Genomic DNA, 20,882 nt, shown 5'->3' with positions numbered 1-20,882 from the left:
TGCGAAGGGAAAACCGCGCTGTGGATGGACGGCTCTGAAAGTCACTGAATAGCCTAGATACAGGTTGGAATCTCAGACCGCTACACAGGGTTTATGGCCTTGGGGAAGTCACGTAAATTCTCTAAGCCAAGTTTCTTATCTGCTCAATGAGGTAATCATGCATTTATAATAGAGATATATCTAGAAAGCGTTCTCAGGAGGAGAGTTAGTGATGGATAGACGAGCCTGTTAGGAGAAATGGATGTGAGGAGCTGGGCTGAAAAGGCCAGAGCTTTGGCAGATGAGCCAGGGTGATCCTCCACCTCCCCAAGTAGGCGGGCTCCCACCTGAGTGGGTATGGGCAACTAGGCAGGGAAGAGACTCTCGAGACTTCCAGGAGGACTTGGCCCCAGACGGCCGTCCCTGGGGGCACTGGAGACGATCAGTGTGATCAGGGTGGTCACACCTTGTCCGTGCTTTGGCTGCTGGTCCGCCCATCCTAAGGGCTGTGAAGGGGACCTGAGAAATGGTGCTCCCTCCAGGGCACCGTCTTGAGAGGGAGGACACTTCACTGCAAGGAGAGGCAAGCCTGGCATCCCAACTCCTGAGCTCTGTGGAGGGCACTGTTTGCCTGGGGGGTGAGCATTTTGGGCCCTAGACCACTGACACCACTGCTCAGAGAGGGTTCTCTCACCGGGGCTGGACCAGAGCAAACACTGTGAGTTGCTAATTACGACTCTGTCCTTGCCAGCAGAACCCAGAGAGAGAGCCTAGGCGATGAAATGAACTGTAACGGCTCCGTGGCAGCCACGACAATCCCGTTCCTCTTTGCCAATACTCAATTTCCCAGGCTCCCCTGAAGTGAGAAGAGCATGTGACTCAGTTCCAGCCCACAAAATTTAAAGGGAATGGTGCTGTGAAGCTTCTTGGAAAGCTTTTACTTTCATGATAGAGTGCTGCTGCCTCAGTCACTTCACGCAGCGGTGGCTGCCGCCTTGTGGCATGGAGGGAACATGCAAAAGATGGGAGAGGAGGAGGATGAAAAGTCTAGGTCCTTGATGAACCAACACCTATGACACTTAGAGGATGCTTATGTCCAGACTTTTTGTCAGGTGAGGAAAAATGAACCACTCTGAGGTCCTGTGTATCAGGTTGTGTTACTCGTAGCAGAGTGCATTCTTGATTGAGGGTCTTTGTGAGGATGACCAAAGGAATTATAAAGGACAGCTTCCTACTTGAAGCACGCTTGGGTCGCTTCTGCCTTTGGGGCCTCACCACTAATTACAAACCGGTTCTCAGCCTTCATGTGTTCTGCCCTCAGACTTTGGCTAATCACTGTAAGGTGGCTCAGGATGCTGCAGGCTGCATCTAGTTGTCCTGCATCACCTGCCTTCTGACCAGCAGTCTGTTATCCAGATTCTGAGCTGGAACTAGTTTGAAACCCTTTTGGCAACAGTCTGAGCTGAAGAGAAAGCCCCTTTGGGCAGAAACGTGGAACTACTACTCCTCCTGGGCAACAGGGAGGAGCTTGGGCTTTGGGCCAACCTCCTGGCACGGCCCAGTGAGCACCTCCAGTCTCATGCCTCCTCTGGGAAATGTTTACTCCAGCTTTGCCCTCCACACCCCCCTCACCCAGCCTCACCTCCCACACCTGCAAAGACACAAGCATGCCGAAAGAGTGCCACTCAAGAGGCTTTCTCCATTTTATTTCTTTGGGAAAAGAAAACGAAGTCTTTTCATCACATGTGGTAGAGATATATATTTATATATATTTATATATAATTTCTTTTGTGGTTGGAAATCCCAAAGCTAAGTCTGTTCATATTTTTTTCTATTTTTTTTTAACCTACTAATGCCTCCTCTTCCCCCTGCCCCTCTGGCCCAGGCCCAGTTTCTGGGGCAGGTGCAGTGAAGGGTGAGTGGAATGGGCAGTGATTGCCAGGACAGCCCCCCACCCAGCTCAGAGATCTGGTGAGGGGCACTGGAAAGGGCTGTGCAGAAGGACAGAGGCCACAGAGGCACTCCTGTTTTTGTGGGGGATGCACAGCTCGTTAAACAGTCACCAGTCATGGGAGGAGGCTGGTCAGGGGTCGGGGAATTGCTCACAGTAGTTGCCAGCTCCCTCCACCCTGCCCCACAAACCCAGTCTGTGGGTGGGAAGGAGAGAGTAAAAAGAGAGAAATACAAGGGCTGAGGGCCAAGCCTCCTCTGATTTTTATTGCTGGTGTGTTAGAAATTTGCCTTTCCCTTCTTATTTTGGGGAGATGGACTCTGAGAGGGCCCCCAGAGGAGGAAGTGACATTGGCTTCCCCAGTCCCCACTGATGGCCATGCCAGGCCTACCCTGGGCAAACACTGGGCTACTTCAGGCCTCTGGGACCCAGAGGTCAGTGATCCTCTCAGTTCAGTCTTGTTCTTCAAGAGCAATCATAGCCACCCCCACCCCCCAAAACAAGGGCCTCAGGCTCAAGCTTGGGCCCAGTGGAACTTGGAAGTGGGCAGTGCACCAAAGATCAAGCAGTTTTCTACTGGAAGAAAAGGTGAGGTTTGGGGGAAGAGATGGCCTAAGACAATGATGTTCTGAGCATGAAAGCAATAGGCTGAGCACGAAAGCAGAAGGTGGCTGAGGGAATCAAGTCAGGGAAAACACAAGAAGACATCACAGACACTCATGTGACCTCAGAAACTAGGTGAGGGGAGTGCCTGAGAGGCAGGTGGCACTTAATAGCTGTAGTTAGAGCTGGACAGTGGCCCTGGGTGTGGGGTCAGCCAAGCAGATGGGGCTGTTGTCCTGTGGGATCCTGGTCAGAAGGGTGAGGGTAAAGCTAAGAAGCCTCCAGGTGACCCTTCTCAAGAATAGGATGGCAGATCTTCCCTGGGCACTGAGCCTCCAGCCCCAGCCCTTCTCTCCTCCAACACACAACATATGGACACACACTCAGGACCAGGCCAGGCTCTGAGGCCTGAGTCCAAGAGACCTTGGCAGGGAGGGGCTGGGCAAGTAGCCCTCTCAACCACAGGTAGGCCACCTGCTCCCGTTTGTCCTGCCAATCTGCCCAAGGAGGGAGAAAAGTACTGGAAGGAGAGAGGCCAGGAGTCCAAGGTGTCAGCTTTGGCAGAACGCACGCAAGCCCCCTCAGGTTACGTGGCCAAGGAGATGGGTACAGAGAGCATCTCTGGACACAGGGTGGCCGACAGTAGCAGCCCAGACCCACCAAGGAGCTGGGCACCTCATGGCACTGCAAGGCCTGCCACCTCTCCAACAAGGGAGTGCCAAGAAAAGGAGCATGAGTTCCCCTGCTGCCTGGGCTCCTCATCCCCACTCACTCTGCCCTTCCCCTGTTTCCTCCTTGGGAGGAGGGTCGAGTGGGCTGCCCAGAGGGGCAGTGGTAGAGCTGGGAGACACCCAGTGAGGGGAGGGGAGGGGAGGGGCCTGGTCACAGCTGCTTTGAGAACCTCTTTGGTCTGGGGATACAGGGGATGGGGAAAAGAGATGGCGGAGGGGGGGACACTGGGGACTCTGGCCTTTGACTGGGTATTTGTCAAAAGGCCACATGCCCAGGTAGGGGATCAGATTTCTGTGGACTCGATGCGCTCGAGGCGGGAGGGGGTCCAGGCTTTCTTCTCCTCCCCATGTTGAGGTGTAGGCGTGCTGGCACCTCCCGCAGCCCCCCGCTCTCGCAGCCGCCGCTCCAGCTGCTGGTTGCGCTGGTACATTTCCACGTAACTCAGCTGCAGCTGCTTCTGGTACTCGATGACCTTCTCCTTCTCCTCCAACCACACTCGGCGCTCCTCTGCGAAGCTGGCACCCTGGCGCTCCCGGGCTCGCCGCTCAGCTGCCAGCTCAGCCTGCAGGCGCCCCACCTCCCGCCGCAGGGCCCGAGTCCCACTCTCCCCCCCAGCATCCACCTCCCCATCCAAGGAAACCAGGGAGGCGGCAGCAGCCACCCCAGCCTGACGGCGCATCTTGGCCTCGTCGCTCTCGCAGGTGGCCAGCACGTCCTGCGGCTCGGCCGGGTCCACTGGGGTCAGCGCCGGCTTGAGGCAGGCAGAGGGCAGCTCGCCCTCACCCAGCTCCAGGCTGGCCTGTTTGCTGCTGAAGGAGTCCCTCAGGCTGAGCAGCTGCTCCTCCTTCTCCCGCAGTGAGGCCCGGCCCTCCCGCAGCTGCGAGCGCAGCCCAACAATCTCACTCAGCTTCTGGGACACATCCGCCTGCGAGTCCTTCAGCTGCTGCTTCAGTAGGGAAATCTCCCCAGCCTTCTGGCATACCTGGGCAGGGACAGGTGAGAAGAGAAGTCAGGGTGAAGGCAGAGCTCTGCTCACCCACACCCCAGCCCCCATATCCAGCCCCAGGGCATCAAGCTGCCCCAGGGCTCAGGGTCAGCTCGTCATCATGGCAGAAATGACATGCAGGCTTCCCTCCTCAGACTTGGGACAGACATGGCTAATCTCACACAGCCTGGGACAGCTCTGGTCCTCACAGACACTCCTAATTGATCCCTGCACAACCTTCACACCCCTTGTGATAGTTGTGGGCTGCTGCTCTGGGTTTCTCCAGAGAGACAGAAGGAAGGGGACACAGGGAGATGCCCAACCCCCCAGTCTGCACCTCCCACTTAGTTTCCTCCATCCGGGGCAGGAAGTCGGCCTGTTCCTTCTGGCAGGCGGCAACCTTGTCCTCAAGCTCTTCCCGTTGCCTCATCAGCCGGGCTGCCTCCTCCTGCAGCTGCTTCTTGTCCTGCTGCAGCCGCAGCACCTGCAGCTGTAGGCCTTGCTGGGCGCGCTGGGCGCGACGGGCCACCTGCTGCAGCTTCCCACTGCAGCCCTGCCGCAGCTCGGCCAGCTCACGCTCCCAGGCCTTCTGACGCTCCTCCAGCACCTGGGCCACTGCCGCCTCACTCTGCTCCAGGCTACGCCGCAGAGCTGCCACCTCCTGTTCCTTCTCCCACAGCCTTTCCTCTAGCTCCTGGATCAGAGCACTGGGCGAGGGTGGTGAGCAGGCCGCAAATGGCAGGCCTCCACCTCCGCCGTCCCCTGATCCCAGGTGGCCTGGCCGCCCCATGGATGAGGATGACCCACTCTTGCTGGAGGCCCGCACACTGTCAGAGGTTGCCAGGTCCTGGTAGCCTGACCCACCACCGCTGCTGCTGCCACCACTGCCACTACCATAGCTGGCAGTGCCAATGCGGTTGATGTGGCTGGTGGAGGCACTGAGGGGCGCCAGGTGCTGGCTATAGCTGGAGCTGTAGGTGGGCAGGCTTGTGAGTGAGTTCCGGCCTGAGTCTGAGAGGCCGCCCCCTCCCCCACCCGCTGGGGTCATGGTCCGAGACTTGTCCAGTCCACCCTTGAGGCCACCAGGGCCCTGTCGTCCCTCAGGGGTCCCGTTGGTCTGGGGGGGGCACAAGTTCTGCATGGAGTGGAAATTTTTGGGTACAACAGGCTTGAAGGCCGAAGGCCGAACTAGCGGCTCTGAGCACTGCGTAAAAGCAAGGAAGGGGGAGTCGACATCAGGATGGGACCTTAGCCTTGCCCCCAGTCTCTTCCCTCTGATCTAGACTTGTTCAGCCCCACCTCCCACCCCCATTGGATCTCCATCCTGGGAGTCCCTCCTGGCTGGAGTCCCACCTTATATCCACCACCTGCCCCCCTCACAGCCAGGTCTTTGCCCTAGACCTACCAGCTGGAGTTGGCCCCCAAGGCTCCCCAGCCCAGCTTCTATCTCAGCCCCTACAACCCCAAAACGTCCAAGAAGGCCCACTTCACCCTCCTCTATGGGCTGCCTCCTGCCCCAGGAAAAGGCCCCAGGGACTGACCTGGTCTAGCTTGCCAGAGGTGGCCAGGAGCTTGGGTGGGTGGCTGGGCTCACGATACTGTGGTGGGGCCTTGTCACTGCCGCCGCTGCTGCTGCTGCCACCACTGCTGCCCACCACATTGCCGCAGACATCTGTGTGGTCATTGCCCCGTAGCTCGCCATTGAGGTAGAGTGAATTGGCGAGAGCCTTGTCCTCCGAGGGGTAGCGGCCTGGCCTCTCCCTGCTGGCCCCACTGCCACGGGGGCCAGGGAAACTGCCTTGGCTGCCCCCACCCCCCGTGCGGGTGCCCACACTCTTCATGGCGAACTCCTGAGTGTGGGCCACCCCACTGCCCACACTGCCCATGGCCAGACGAGGGTCTGGGGGTCCGAGCTCAGAGGGCCGAGGGGCAAAGGCCAGGAGGGGATCCCGCCCTGGATCAGCGCGCACAGGCAGTGTCTCCAGCTTCGCCATGACTAAGCCAGGAGGGCACTGTGGGCACAGGTGGGAAAGCAGATAGGTCAGCTCCACCTCCACTCCCACCATCCCATGCAAGCCCGACCCGGCACCACCTGCACCCTGCCCCTCAGTGTCTCCTTCCTTATAGTGGGTACAAGAGTTCCCAAACACCCAAGGTAAAGGAATGGGGCTGGGTAAATAATGATAGCTTGGTAATAGGGGCTGCCCGTTGCACACCTGACAAAGCCCAACCCCCAGGGACTATGCACCTACCCTCCTAGCTTTGCTCTGCTCAGTATTCCATTCTTTAACTCCCACCTCAAACCCACCTCCTTCATGAGCCTCCCAGACACAGTGACCCCCTCAACTCTTAACTGCAACCCCCAGAACTCAGGTGTACTTTACTCTGGGTCTGGACCCCTATATCCCAACCTCATGGGCTGGGGAGATGGGGTTGGAAGGGGACAGCAGTACCTGAATTCAGTAGGGAACCTCAGAACTTAAGGGAGGGAGAGAAACCCACCCCTATCCAAAAACTGTGGATGGGAGTCCTTCCCGGGCCCCTAACCCAGGGTGTTGCAGTCAAGGGCAGAAGTGGAGGCTCACTACCAGCGCAGGATCCTCTCCTTGCCTCTCCAAGGGGGTGGGGGGCCGACGGGTCCTCAAGCCTTGGACCCTCCGAGGCCCGGTCTGCAGGGGCCATGTGCCTCACTCTCGCAGCTCGGCCAGGACCAGCTGCGCGACTTTGGACGGGCCGACTGAGCCATCCTGGACTGCAGTTTTCTCCTCTGCGAAATGGGAGGAATGGAGGACCTACCTCGCAGAGCTGCCGCATGCCAGGCACCCCAGGGAGGCGGGCGCGGGGAGGGGACAAAGGTATTGGGGGTCTGGTGGGCGGGAGCTGCCGCGGCGGCGCTTATCTGGGCCACCAAGGGCATGCCCCGCCCCTCGCGGACTGCCGGGGACCCCAGCTGCAGCGCCTAGCAGAGGGCCCTCCCGGAGGTCTTTCCAACTCCGCCGCATGGGGGCCTGGCACGAGAGGGCCCCCTACCCATGGTCAGTACCTCAGCAGAGGCCCCCGGGCTGGCTGAGGCCGGGGCAGAGGACGCAGCGCCGCCAGCGCGGGCGCCTGCCATGCCTCCCTCCTGGCTTGCTGTTCCTACAAGTGGGCGGGGGCAGGAGCGGGGCCTCCGTGCCCAGCGGCGCCCAGGAGGATTCCGCGCCTGCAGAACCCCTCCAAGAATTCACTGCCTTCGGGAAGACTTCCTGGATTACTCCCCTCCCCCGCTCCTTGTGGACCTTGACCCTGCTTAGTTCACCATGAATTTCTCTGAGCCCTTCAGTGGACGTGCGTCCCTCCTCCCCCAGGGCCGGCCCACAGAAGCAGGGGGAGCAGGGCCTCGGGTTACCTGCGCTCAGGAAGGCCCCGCTTCCTGGTTCCTTTGTCTCAAGTCCGCACCTGGGAAGACCTGCCCCAGAGATCCTCATGTCCAGCCTGGCAGTGGGAGCAGGCAGTGCCTGCTGTGAGTGTAGACGCTCAAATACGTGGCCCAGAAATGGCAGGGGGCGCCCTTCAGGCCTTTAACCCCTGTTCCCACCAGAAACCAGGCAGGGAGCCTTCCTTCTCTGCCAAGGTGAAGGGGTACTGGTAGCAGCCCTCGGCCCCTTGAGTGCACTTCAAACTGTCTTCTACCCATATGCCCATTTTTAATGCTGTGTTTGACCAGGGGAGCCTTAACAAAACTCTTGCCCTTCAGTCTTCTGGCCATCACACCTGGAATTACAGCCCTAGGTGGTTGGAAAACTTACCACAAACCAGTCCACACTGACTTTGTAAAATTCCATTCTATCAGCATCTCCCCCCGACCCCCCAGGTGTGGAGAACAGGACTTTACTACATTGCTCCCTTAAGCTAATCTGTTCCACATGTCCCACAAGGCTGAGACCTAGGGTGAGTCAAGAGAGGCACCTAGGGCTCAATTTAGGTGCAGGATCAGCAAGTGCAGGACCCTGAGAGTGAGTGCCTCCTTTCATCTGGTGACCTAGGTGCCTCCCTTTTTTTTTTTTAAATATATTTTTGGCTGCATTTGGTCTTCGTTGCTGCACGCAGGCTTTCTCTAGTTGCGGTGAATGGGGGCTACTCTTTTTTGCGATGCGTGGGCTTCTCATTGCGGTGGCTTCTATTGTTGCAGAGCACGGGCTCTAGGCACGCGGGCCCAGTAGTTGTGGCTCAAGGGCTCTAGAGCGCAGGCTCAGTAGCTGTGGTGCACGGGCTTACTTGCTTGGCGGCATGCGGGATCTTCCTGGACTAGGGCTCAAACCCGTGTCCCCTGCATTGGCAGGCGGATTCTTAACCACTGCGCCACCAGGGAAGCCCTACATGCCTCTTGACTCACCCTGGCCATGCTGTCTCCACTCCCAGTGTACTCCAGCCCAGATATCCCCCTCCCATTCTAAGCATGACCCCCTTCTCTTGCCATCTCTGGATGCAGTGTAGGGAGCAGCTAGGGACTGAGAGGGTGGAGGCTGTGAGGCCTGAGGCTTAGAACCAGTGGGAAGATCTGGGCAGGGAGGAAGAACGGACAGAATTTCATACAGATGGTGTTCAGGGGGTGGGGGCAAGGGAGGAATCTGGACTGGGGCACCAGGATGGATGTGACACCCTTAACTTGACAGAAGGAGAATGTTTGGGGGAAATGGGTGATTTGAGGAAGACCAGAGAAAGATATCTGTCACATACCGGATAGAAAGAGAGACTGGAATCATGAGCATTCAAGGGTGGTGTGGGTGGCGCCCAGCATGGAGCTCGAGTGGTAGAGCCCCAGAAGACTGGGAGGTGGTGTGGGAGTGGGAAGAAGGCCAGGAGAAGGCAGGCCCTGAAGACCAAGATGGAGTGGGCTGCAAGAATGTGGGGGCAGCTCCTAGTGTTAAAAAAGGGGCCAGGGCTTCCCTGGTGGCGCAGTGGTTGAGAATCTGCCTGCCAATGCAGGGGACACGGGTTCCAGCCCTGGTCCGGGAGGATCCCACACGCCGCGGAGCAACTAAGCCAGTGCACCACAACTACTGAGCCTGCGCTCTAGAACCCGTGAGCCACAACTACTGAAGCCCACACGCCCAGAGCCCGTCTCTGCAACAAGAGAAGCCACTGCAATGAGAAGCCCACGCACTGCAACGAAGAGTAGCCCCCGCTCACTGCAACTAGAGAAAGCCCGCGCCCAGCAACGAAGACCCCACGCAGCCAAAAATAAATAAATTTATATTAAAAAAAATTTTTTAAAGGGACCAGGTAAAATTGGGATTGGCGGGGGTGTCCTGAATTTGGCAGGTGGAAACATCACGTGTCTATGAGAGAATGATTTCAGAAAAGTGGTGCAAGGCAGAGCCAGACTACAGGAGTAGGAGGGGGGTCTGGAGGGAAAGATGGAAGAGTTCCCTTCTCTCTCTCTTTTTTTTTTTTTTTTGCAGTACGCGGGCCTCTCACTGTTGTGGCCTCTCCCGTTGCGGAGCACAGGCTCCAGACACGCAGGCCCAGCGGCCATGGCTCACGAGCCCAGCCGCTCCGTGGCACGTGGGATCTTCCCAGACCGGGGCACGAACCCGTGTCCCCTGCATCGGCAGGCGGACTCTCAACCACTGCGCCACAAGGGAAGCCTCCCCTCTCTTTTAAGAGGAGGCCAGAGAAGGCAGTAATTTAAGGTGGTTTGGGATCCAAGGGCTCTCTTCTAATTTTAGAATTTAACATGGTAGAAACCTGAGTGTGGTGATATCCTGAAGGAAGGCATCAATAGTGAGATTAGAGATCTTGGCAAGGGGGCGCCACCAAAAGCCTGGATGTGGACAGGAGCAAACCTCAGAAGTGATCATGTTGATCATGAGAGTGACAGGAAGGTTCTTTGCAAACTGTAAGGTGCAGTACAAACATGCAATACTACCTTCTCTGAGATTCAGTAAAGGAGAATCTGACCATAGGTTGGGGCTGATCATATTCCACCCAGACCTACTGTTTCCCTGGATTGTGTGTGGTCCCCAGGAAGGCCTGGATGCCCAGAGTCCTGGATGGATGGAAATGAGGTCCCAGAACTGTTTCCTGAGCCTCCTATCCCTGTGGTTTACCTGGGGAATCTTTGACTACCAACCCACTGCAGCTCTCCCTGGAGTCTCGCTCTCCAAACAGCTTCTTGCCATAATTCTAACCTGTTATGGTCAGCCCCATACAAGCGTTCCCTGCCCCTTCTCTCTCCCAAGCTTGGGCTGCTGCAGCTTCTTTCCACAAAACCCCAGCAGGGACTGGTAGGATAAGCAGGGGCGTATGTTTCCCTGATAGGTGGAAACTGAGCCCAGGGGAAGGGTTTGAGCTTCATTTGTGGGTCTGGGTCCTGAACTAGCCCAGGTAGCTGAGTGTGGTCGGCAAAGACAGGCTCATGGCCTCAGCTCAACAACCTGGGATGACAGCCTGTTGCCCGATTCTGCCTCTATCTCTGTCCTATCAGCTCTCAGTGCCTAGGACATTACACACAGTATTAGTGGTCATGAACAGGCCAAAGAGACAATACCTGGGGGTTACATGGGCAGGTCCTTCCATCCTACAGTGACCACCCACCCCACCGTAGCTGTGTCCCTCCCAAAACTAGGAATACCCCACCCTTCTCTTGGGTCTCAGAGGCCCTAAGCTCAGCCCAGTCACCCCCTAAAGATCTCAGCAGCCCCTCCTGCCAGCATCTTTGCGGGGGGCTCCTCACTGGGCTTTCTTTCTCAGCACTCCCTCCCCTGTGCAGCTGCCAAGGGACCCTTTCTAAAGGGCAAAGCCGATCTTGTCTGTGCTCTGCCCAAATTCTACTGCACCAAGTGCAATAGACAGAGTTATGGAGGTATCAGCTCCAAGTGTAAATCCCAGCTCAGCTGGTTAGGGGTGGAACTGCATGCAGGTTATTCCACCGTGGGTTCTCACACCTACCCTACAGGAATCTTAAGAAGTGAATGTATTATGGGTAAATGCCTGGCATTCCTCTCAGCCCTCAGAACCAGAGCAGAGCTTGAAGCAGGGCCCCCAAGGCCTCTCCTGTTGCTCATCCTATTTCCCTTGACCTGAGCCCCTCTCCACTCTACACACAAAATCTCTTCTCAGCTCTCTGTGCCCATCCTGCATCCTTCAAGGACCAATCCAAATGCTGCCTCCCAGGAGAGCATCCCTGATCTACCCTGGGAGAGGGGGTAGGGTGGTCTTGGAGCACTTGGCTCAGGCCACTCCAGGGATATTTCATTCTGAGACTGGCCTGTGAGTACCCCCAGGGGGAACGGACGGCAGAGTCTTGGATCTCTGGCCCCTAGCACTGAGGAGATACAGAGAGAATGTGTGTGGGAATGCTAGTTATGAGCAATGCAAAGAGGCAGTGAATCGGACAGGAAAATCAGGAAGGGCTTCCGAGAAAAAGGACTGAGGGAGAAAAGGTATCAGGGGCACTGTAGGGCTTTTGGGGGTGCAGAGGTCTCCAGAACTTCTTGGTTGGGATGTGTGAGGGAAGATCCATCTTCCCTTGGCGACAAAGGGGGAAGGGCCCCATCCCCTAGATCCTGGCTCTGATAAATCCCATGTTTCAGGAGTGAGGGGGCTGACAGCGCCCCCCCACACACACCCCGAGCACACACACGCGCACACACGAGCCTCCCGCACGGGGGTGGGGGTGGGGGGTGGCGGGTGCTCGGGCGCTGCCCACGACAGAGACCCCGGCCACAGGCCATCCCGAGAAGGTGCCCGGGGGTGGGGTGGTCTCTGCGGTGGGGGGAATCCCTCCCGCACCTCTCGGTGCTCCCCACCAAGGCGTGTGGCCCGGGGGGCGGGGCGCAGAGGGAAGAGGTGACATAATCCGGGCCGCACCCCCTCCGGCCGCCACCTTCCCCCAGGCCCTGCGAAGCATCCATGACATCATCGGCCTCATCTTCACTCCCCTCACCCCCAAGGATCCCAGCAGTGGGACGCGCCCCCTCCCCGGCTCCGGGTCCTACCGAATGAGCCTCGCGGTGCAGCGGGCAAGGCGACAGACAGGTCGGAGCCGGGAGGGGCGCCGCAGTGGGCCTGCCTCACTTACTCGCTACCTCAGGGTCCGGTGCGGGGTCTTCGGCGCGGGCGCCGCCAGCCCGGCTAGCTGGCGCAGCCAGAAGCCCGCCCGGCTGGGCGCGAGGCGCGGGCCCGGCTGCGCTCCGCGCCCCTCCCGCTCCCCGCCTGGGCCCCGCCCACTCGCGGCTGCGGCAAACGCGGGCACGCCCTCCAGCCACGCCCCCCGGACCCGCCAATCCCGGGGCTGGGGCGGGGCCCAATGCCTTAACCCTTTCGTCGCTGCGTCCAGGCCCGCGCGTGGGACCCCTCTCTTTCACCCACCCCAGGGCGCCGCGAGTCTGCCCTGAGCCCCCTGCTTATTCCCTGTTAACCCTCAAGACCCTTGGGCTCAGCCCCCAGTCTCTCCTCTTCAACAAATCCAGTAGGACCGCGCCCTCCTTGAACCCCACATCTTTGGCGACAGGGAGGAGCCCCTCTGGCTTGGGGAAGGGGCTCTAGAAGCTAAGCACCGAGCCCTATTCCTCTCGCGCTCCCGTTCTTCGGGACGCGACTTCCCAGCGAACGCCGTGGAGACCTTGCAAGTCTGCAAGGTGGGGGCGGGGCGAGACGTCTGGAGTGGATCCGACAACGCGCTTGGAAGACCCTTCGCGGGCATAGGGGAGGCTTCGCGGGTCGTGACTGTCCGTCAGCAATCAGAACCGGTTTGAAACTTGATTGTCGCGGAGGATCACCGTCGTGGGGGAAAAGGCGGTTGACAAGGAAAAAGACATAACATTACAATCGAGCAGGGTTTGACTGCTTCACCCTGTGGGCCGAACATGGCAGGATGCCCGGCCCTTCGGAGTGAGAGGGAGTAAGGTGGTTCGTCTCAGATCTGGAGCACCAGCTTCGCACGCGCTTGCCAGGTCTGTGAGAAGAGTGCTCATTCCGCCCCTGGTGGCCCGGGAGGACTGCCGGGAGGAAGAAGTCTGTCTGGAAGTGAGGCCTTAGCCTTGAACAGGGTAGACAAGAAAGCCAGGCCTAGGGTTCAGAATTAGCAAGAGCCTGGAGGCACAAAGTGTCTGTCCTAAAAACTGCAGCGTCTCCACTCCGGCTGGCATTTAACCCATTGTAGCTCTACTGTTAACAGATGACTTGTTTGGTCATCTGTCATCTTATTTTATGGTTTTTATTTCTGGCTATTTCCTGTTTTCTGAATTTTTCCATATTTGCTTTTATCTGCTATAGTGATTTGCAATGCAGAAGGCCTGTTTTTAATTCTCCTGGTTGTTGCCTTTATCAAATAAAAATGCAGTTTATATTTCACAAATTATTAAAGTCAATGACAAATCATTTATTTTTATGTTCCTCGTTGTGTAATGAGAAATTTCCATCTCTTGGCCTGCTGCCCTCACACTTACTTTTATCTGTCCACTTAATCTAGGATGATAGACCCAACTTTTTTTTTTTTTTGCGGTACGCGGGACTCTCACTGTTGTGTCCTCTCCCGTTGCGGAGCACAGGCTCCGGACGCACAGGTTCAGCGGCCATGGCTCACGGGCGCAGCCGCTCCGCGGCATGTGGGATCTTCCCGGACCAGGGCACGAACCCGTGTCCCCTGCATCGGCAGGCGGACTCTCAACCACTGCGCCACCAGGGAAGCCCTAGACCCAGCTTTTGTTTTTACACTTTTTTTTTTAAGTCAAAAAATCCTCTTTTTCAATCGTTTTTGGCTTTTGCGAACCCTTCGTTTAATTAGTAACAATGTCACTGCCAGTTTTTTATGCACTAATTTTTCTGTTCCTCATTCAGACTCATCTCCCACTTGACTGGTGATTTCAAGGAGAACTCTGGGATGTTACCTTTTTCTAAGTCTTTGCCCTAGGTGTGAATGCCTTTCTACTGTCTTTACACACATGGTGGCTTGACTATTTATAGAATTCTTGAATCTCAAACTATCCCCATCAAGACTCTCTTGTCCTTATCCCATTCTTTTGGCTCTTAAAATGGTAGCAAGTACACCTGAAACTAATATAATGTTATATGTCAATTATAGCTCAAAAAAAAAAAAGGTAACAAAGCTGGGCTGGTCTCTTTTATTATTATTATTTTTAATATTTATGTATTTATTTGGCTGTGGCGGGTCTTAGTTGCAGCAAGCAGGATCTCTGGGGCATGCCAGATCTTTTTTTAGTTGTGGCATGCGGGCTCCTTTTAGTTGTGGCATGCAGGATCTAGTTCCCTGACCAGGGATGGAGCCCTCAGTCCCCTGCATTGGGAGCGTGGAGCCCTAACTGCTGGACCACCAGGGAAGTCCCTGGGCTGGTCTCTTTTAGGCAAGCAATTCACCTGGTGCTTGTTGGGATTTTTCTTTACCCTCAAAAGTCAAACATTTTGCCAGTATAATTCTCAGTATAGGCATTTTTCTGTTACTTTTACAAAAACAAAAAAGGTCTTCAACTGAGAAAAGTTTTCTTCTATGTTCTTTCTTGTCCATTCTATGAACAGATTGTTTAGGATATTTTTCTCCCCTAAAATTATCACGTTGGATTGCCATTGTCAATGAAATCTCTTTGTCCCTTTTATCTGAATCCTGGAGACACTATCTCAAGTTTTTTGTTTTTGTTTTTTCAACATCACTGATTTAATTTTCTTCAGAGTCAAAGGTACTCTGTTTTCTCTAATAAAATATCTCATTCTGTCTATTTTCCTTTCATTTTAGCCATTTTCTACCCACCTCTGTCTTGATCTCAACTTAATCTCTTTTTATAGTTCTCCGTTCTTATGTCACGGAGAATGTGGTTTTGCATCTTAAGAGCACCAAGAAAATAAGAGAATAACCGTATCTGGCTCTGTTCTAATGCATATGAAAACCTTGATAATGTGGACAATTTTCTGGGAAATAAAATTATAAAAATAAGAAAGATGTTGAAAATATTATCCAAGAAAGATGTCCAAAACAGGCTCTAGGCCCAGATGGTTTAATGGAAGAATTCTCTCAAACTTTCAGTGAACAGATAATCCTCACCCTATAAGTCTGTATCAGAGCGCAGAAAACCAAAAATGGTAAATATTTCATTTTATGAAGCCACAATTCGCAATAAAGGAGGATCAGAAAGGAGAACTACAAACCAGTCATACTTATCAGTTCAGAGGGGGAAAAAAAATCCTAAATACAAATCAAGGAAATAAAATTAATTATTATTGTATATGAACTTAATAATCCATGAGTGTGTTAAATGAGAAAAACAATCATCATAATAGAGGCCAAACAGTCATTCAAAAATCAATACCCCAAAGAACCCTCATAATTAACCAGGAATGGTTGAAATTAAGATTCAGTATTTTGTGCTTTCTTGACAAAAATCTAGAGGGCCTCAAATGGCCTAACTGAAAGTTGCCCTAGTCAAACAATCCTCCTTATCAAATGGATGAGGTGCAGTTTCTGCTTATCTCTGAGTATTGTAGTGGGTTTCAGTTCTCTGCCGGCCCTCAGATTTATTCAAACAAGCGAATCAGATCCCCTGCAGGAACCAGTGGGCACTCACCCTCTTGCTGCTACAAAGTCTGCCTCCCACAGTCCCTGGTTGTTCACTGTATTCCTGAGTGCAACACCTGTGTGGCCCTGGGTGGCTTGTGGTGTTCTCCTCCCCTGGGCTGTGAGTATATGTGCTGTCAACCTCACCTGCTCAGTGTCAGGTATTGTGTTTGGCCATCCCCATAACCCTAAGGAGGGAATCTCTGCCTCACCAATGGGGTGAAGAGCAAGTAATTAAAACAAGAGTATATCAGACTAACAGGGAATTCCCTGGCAGTCCAGTGGTTAGGACTCCTCATTTTCACCGCCAAGGGCCCGGGAACTAAGATCCCGCAAGCCGCGAGGCACAGCCAAAAAAAAGGGTGTATCAGGCTAACAAGAATTAAAAACCCACGTTGGTGAGGATGTAGGGAAATAGGAAGTCACAAAGTGTTTTTTTTTTTTTTTGGCTGCGTTGGGTCTTCATTGCTGTGCGCCGGCATTCTCTAGTTGCCGTGAGCGGGGGCTACTCTTTGTTGCGGTGTGTGGGCTTCTCATTGCGGTGCTTCTGCACGGGCTCTAAAGCACGAGCTCGGTAGTTGTGGCACACGGGCTTAGCTCCTCCGCGGATTGTGGGATCTTCCAGGACCAGGGATAGAACCCGTGTCCCCCTGCACTGGCAGGCGGATTCTTAACCACTGAGCCACCAGGGAAGCCCCACAAAGTATTTTTGAGAGTATAAATTGGTTCAACCTTTTGGGAGGACAATTGGGTAATTTATTAAAATGAGAAATGCATATATCCTCGGACCCAACAATTCCATTTCTGGAAGAAATACCACCACAAATAATATGACAGATGTACAAAGACAGTCATTGACATAATGGTGTAATAGTAAAAAAAAAAAAGTTTTTTTAAACCTAAATACATCAATCTGCTAAGAGAAGATCGATCAAGTGAATAACAATGCAACCAATGCGATGCAAGTCCAAAAAAGCAAGTGGCAGAATCACATGTATACACACTATACTCTAATTTTTCTATTATTTTTTTAAAGAATATATATGTACATGCATAGAAAAGTCTGGAAAGATACATACCAAACTATTAACAGTGGCTACCTTGAGATGGTGGGATTTCAGGGAGTATGACAGAAGAGAGGACTCTAGGCACTTTGGTAATGTTTGCACTTTTTAAAACAAGCATGTGTTACTTTTGTAAAAAAAAATTTTTTTTAAGGTAAAGAAGTTTGCTTGCAAGAATAAACAGGTGAGTAAGCTCTGAAAATTTAGACAGACTATTAGATATTAAATATTTGCTCAAAAATCCCTGCCCCAATGGAGTTTGCATTCTAGTGGGAGGAGACAATAAGTAAAATATATAGTGAATTAGAAAGTGGTAAGTACTAAGGAGAAGTTGAGACTGCAGGGGATCCCAATTCTGAATAAGATAGAAGGTCTTGCTGAAGAAGTGCACTCAAGTTACAGACCTGGAGGGTAGGGAAGCAAGCCTGAAGTATAAAAGAGGTTCCTAGGATGCAATCATTTTATCTATAACAAAATGAGCTTTTCTTTTTCAATGTTTTGTTTTATTGCACTAAAGCTTCCAGACAGAAAAATGGTTAAACATTAAAACATTATAGTTTTTAATAAGATCAATAACTACAAAAAGAATTAGCATTGTTAAAAATCTACCTTTTGGGGCTTCCCTGGTGGCGCAGTGGGTGGGAGTCCGCCTGCTGATGCAGGGGACGCGGGTTCATGCCCCGGTCCGGGAGGATCCCACATGCCGCGGAGCGGCTGGGCCCTTGAGCCATGGCCACTGGGCCTGCGCGTCTGGAGCCTGTGCTCCGCAGCGGGAAAGGTCACAGCAGTGAGAGGCCCGCGTACCACAAAAAAAAAAAAAAAAAAAATCTACTTTTTTTTGGGGGGGGCCACATCACGTGGCATGTGGGATCTGATTCCCCAACCAGGGATCGAACCTGTGCCCTCTGCAGTGGAAGTGTAGAGTCTTAACCACTGGACCACCAGGGAAGTCCCAAAGGTCTACCCTTTTAAATGGCACTGGCCCTAGATTGTTTTATGGCTGAGTTCTACCTATCTATAAACAGGTCATTCTAAATCATAGGAAAAGAGGAAAAGCTCTATGGACCTAGAGATTATCATACTAAGCTCAGTAAATCAGAAAGAGAAAGACAAATACCATATGATATTTTTATATGGAATCTAAAATACGACACACATGGACATATCTACGAAACAAAAACAGACTCACAGACATAGAGAACAGACTTGTGGTTGCCAAGGGGAAGGGGGCTTGGGGAGGAGAAGGATTGGGAATTTGTGATTAGCAGATACAAAGTATTATATATAGGAATAATAAACAAGGTCCTGCTGTGCAGCACAGGGAACTCTATTCAATATCCTGTGATAAACCATCATGGAAAAGTATATGAAAAAGAAAATATGTATGTATAACTGAGTCACTTTGTAGAGCAGAAATTAACACTACTTTTTTAAATCAACTTTTTTATACTTCAATAAAATTAAATAAACTTTTTTATACTTCAATAAAATTAAAAATAAAGGAAAGCTCTCTAATTTATAAAGGTAGAATAATCTTAATGCCAAAATCTGACAAATGAGACAAAAGAAGAAAATTGTGTGATTGATTAATCACCTGTCTTCCCCACTAGCTTGTAGCACCTATGTAGACAGGATCCTTTTTTAAAATTCCATATTTCCATCTTAATACTCTGGTAAGCAGAATAATGGCCTTCCAAAGACGTCCAAGTCCTAATTCCCAGGACCCGTGACTATGTTAGGTTACATGGCAAAGGAGAATTAAGATGTAGATAGAATTAAGTTTTCTAATAACTATAAAATTGGGAGATTATCCAAGTGGGCTCCATGTAATCACAAGGGTACTTAAAAATGGAAGAGGGGGATTTTCCTGGTGGTCCAGTGGCTAAGACTCAACACTCTCAATGCAGGGAACCTGGGTTCGAACCCTGGTCAGGGAACTAGATCCCACATGCCCCAACTAAGGATCCTGCACACGGCAGTGAAGATCCTGCATGCCATAACTGAGACACAGCACATCCAAATAAATAAATATTTTTTTAAAAAAATGGACGAGGAAGTCGGTGGTGGATGCGGGGGGCGGGGAGGGAGATGTGACTATGGAAGTATGGTTAGAGAGATACAACGTAGCTTGCTTTGCAGATGGAGGATGGGGGCCATGGGAATATGGGTGGTCTCTTGAAGATGGAGAAGAGCCTCCAGAAAGAAACATAGCCCACCTTGATTTTAGCCCAGTAAGACCTGTGTTGGACTTCTACATAACTACAAGATAATAAATTTGTGTTGTTTTACAACACTAAGTTTGTGGTAATTTGTTACAGCATCACTAGAAAACTAATGCAAGCACATAACAGACACTCAACATTCATTTGCTGAATGATGAATGAAACCACAAAAACCCTGGGTCTATAGATAAATGGGTAAAAGATAGAAATATATCATTCACAGAATACAAATGGCTAATAAGCAGTTGTAAACATCTTCAGCTGATATTGAAGAGATGCAAATGAAAACCTATCAAATTAACAGGCTGTTGTGATCCTTTGGGCGTCCTACCCACCAAGTTATCCAGAAGGGAATTAGGGGCTTCGTCTCTGGGATGACTGGGCAGTATCTCCAGATGCCAAATTGAGGAGCAGGCACTTAAATCCATGCTAAAGTTTGGATGTTTGTACTAAAGCTTCTTCCAGCTTGCTTTATAAATAAAGGAAATAAAAACCTCCCTAATTGGGACAAAAATTCTTAGGAATGACCAGTAAAAGTCTTGGGGGTTATCTAGACCAATATAAAACTATAAGTGAGATGTTGATGACCCAAGCATGCTGGGGTGTTTTACAAACTGCTGATGTTCACACACACACACACATACACACACACACACACACACACACACACACACACACACACACACACGGCCCATGAAAAAAAAATTTAAAGGAAAAATACAAAAACATTATTAGACTATATTCTCTTTTTTACCACTATTCTTTACTAATGGCACATTTTACCTAAGACAGAGATGGCTTTATGTTCCCCAGGAATTTTTCTTTTCTGTAACATTTTTCTTTTCTGTTTTTACATAATTGATGCTTTGTTTATATAATACTAACAAACAGACTTATCTGTACCTATATTATATAAACCTCACTGCAAGATATTTAGAAACAAGGTAAAAAGGAATACAAGTCACCACCCCACCTGCCATCTCAGGTGAGTTTTATGCACTCACCTCTATTTGTGAAGCATGTTGGTCCTTCATAAGGCCCAAGCAAAATAATATTTTAAATTATTATTGCATCATGGAAATTATGGTCATGCCCAAACCTCTAATCAATCTTATGGAAACTTGCAAACTCCAAAAATGTTACCAGATTTAATTTTTGTAAAATCTGGGGTAAATTTGTCCAGCAGAAAGTCTTCTCTGTAAACTCTGTACATTATCATTACAGATAGGTACACTGGTGGTTAAATGAAACTTTTATAACCTGCCTTGGGGGCCCACATTTCCCATGTGTCCAATACACACAAACTAAAAAGGCATCAAGACAACTGTCAAACTAGACATCAAGCGTGTGTCTACACAGCTACTATGAGGTTTAGCCCAACAAAAAAGTGACTTGACTTACCTCATTGATGAGGAATAAAGGAAAATAAAACAACAGAAGTATTTACCTCACTTACTCAGTTACGATACAGTCATAACATTACTGGTTTTAGTTTTGGTGTAATTATTATTATTATGGATGCGTTTTTTGTATCATGTTAGAAATTTAAGTCAAATTGTAAAATCATATAAGAAAGTTAAAGTGACTAAAATTGGTCAGAGTAAATCTAGCAGGTTATATAAAGGGATATATTTAAACAAGTTTAGTGTTACAGTATCAGTATTTGGTAGGTTCTCTTATGAGGTTCCTTTACACACTTACCTGTAACGAGTAATCAAATACTGCATTAACCAGTCAAAAATTATATATGGTATCAGAATAAACCAAGCAAAAAAATTCTTTTCAATGTCCCCAC

At 51.5% G+C, this 20,882-nt stretch overlaps 1 protein-coding gene across 9 annotated transcripts; it reads right to left on the bottom strand.

Annotated features, from left to right (window-relative positions):
* Positions 1–1,669: 1,669 nt before the first annotated feature.
* LZTS3 (leucine zipper tumor suppressor family member 3) lies at positions 1,670–12,443 on the bottom strand. 9 transcript variants are annotated; one of them, XM_060285501.1, is made up of 6 exons: positions 12,233–12,443; positions 7,639–7,724; positions 6,753–7,017; positions 5,792–6,262; positions 4,588–5,454; positions 1,670–4,247 (listed from the first exon to the last, which is right to left on the bottom strand). In XM_060285501.1, exons 3-6 carry the CDS (start codon positions 6,930–6,932, stop codon positions 3,549–3,551), a joined length of 2,217 nt encoding a protein of 738 aa, XP_060141484.1. In that variant the 5' UTR covers positions 6,933–7,017; positions 7,639–7,724; positions 12,233–12,443; the 3' UTR covers positions 1,670–3,548. The 9 variants fall into 9 exon arrangements, with proteins under 9 accessions (XP_060141484.1, XP_060141485.1, XP_060141486.1 ...); XM_060285502.1 differs by having other exon boundaries at positions 7,639–7,698; XM_060285503.2 differs by having other exon boundaries at positions 12,316–12,334.
* Positions 12,444–20,882: the final 8,439 nt, after the last annotated feature.

The sequence above is a fragment of the Globicephala melas genome, chromosome 15 (assembly GCF_963455315.2).
Source record: "Globicephala melas chromosome 15, mGloMel1.2, whole genome shotgun sequence".
NCBI classification, from domain to species: domain Eukaryota; kingdom Metazoa; phylum Chordata; class Mammalia; order Artiodactyla; family Delphinidae; genus Globicephala; species Globicephala melas.
Note: the sequence above shows the minus strand (reverse complement) of the source record. Positions and strands in the feature narration are given on the sequence as shown.

What these genes read in the sequence shown, in the direction of transcription:
- LZTS3 (XM_060285501.1), bottom strand. Translation starts at nt 6,932, where the DNA reads ATGGCCCCTGCAGACCGGGCCTCGGAGGGTCCAAGGCTTGAGGACCCG. An exon ending in TCCACAGTTTTTGGATAGGG is followed by an intron (nt 6,263 to 6,752) that starts GTGGGTTTCTCT and finishes CTGTGCCCACAG; the next exon opens with TGCCCTCCTGGCTTAGTCAT. An exon ending in CCTCTGGCAAGCTAGACCAG is followed by an intron (nt 5,455 to 5,791) that starts GTCAGTCCCTGG and finishes GCTTTTACGCAG; the next exon opens with TGCTCAGAGCCGCTAGTTCG.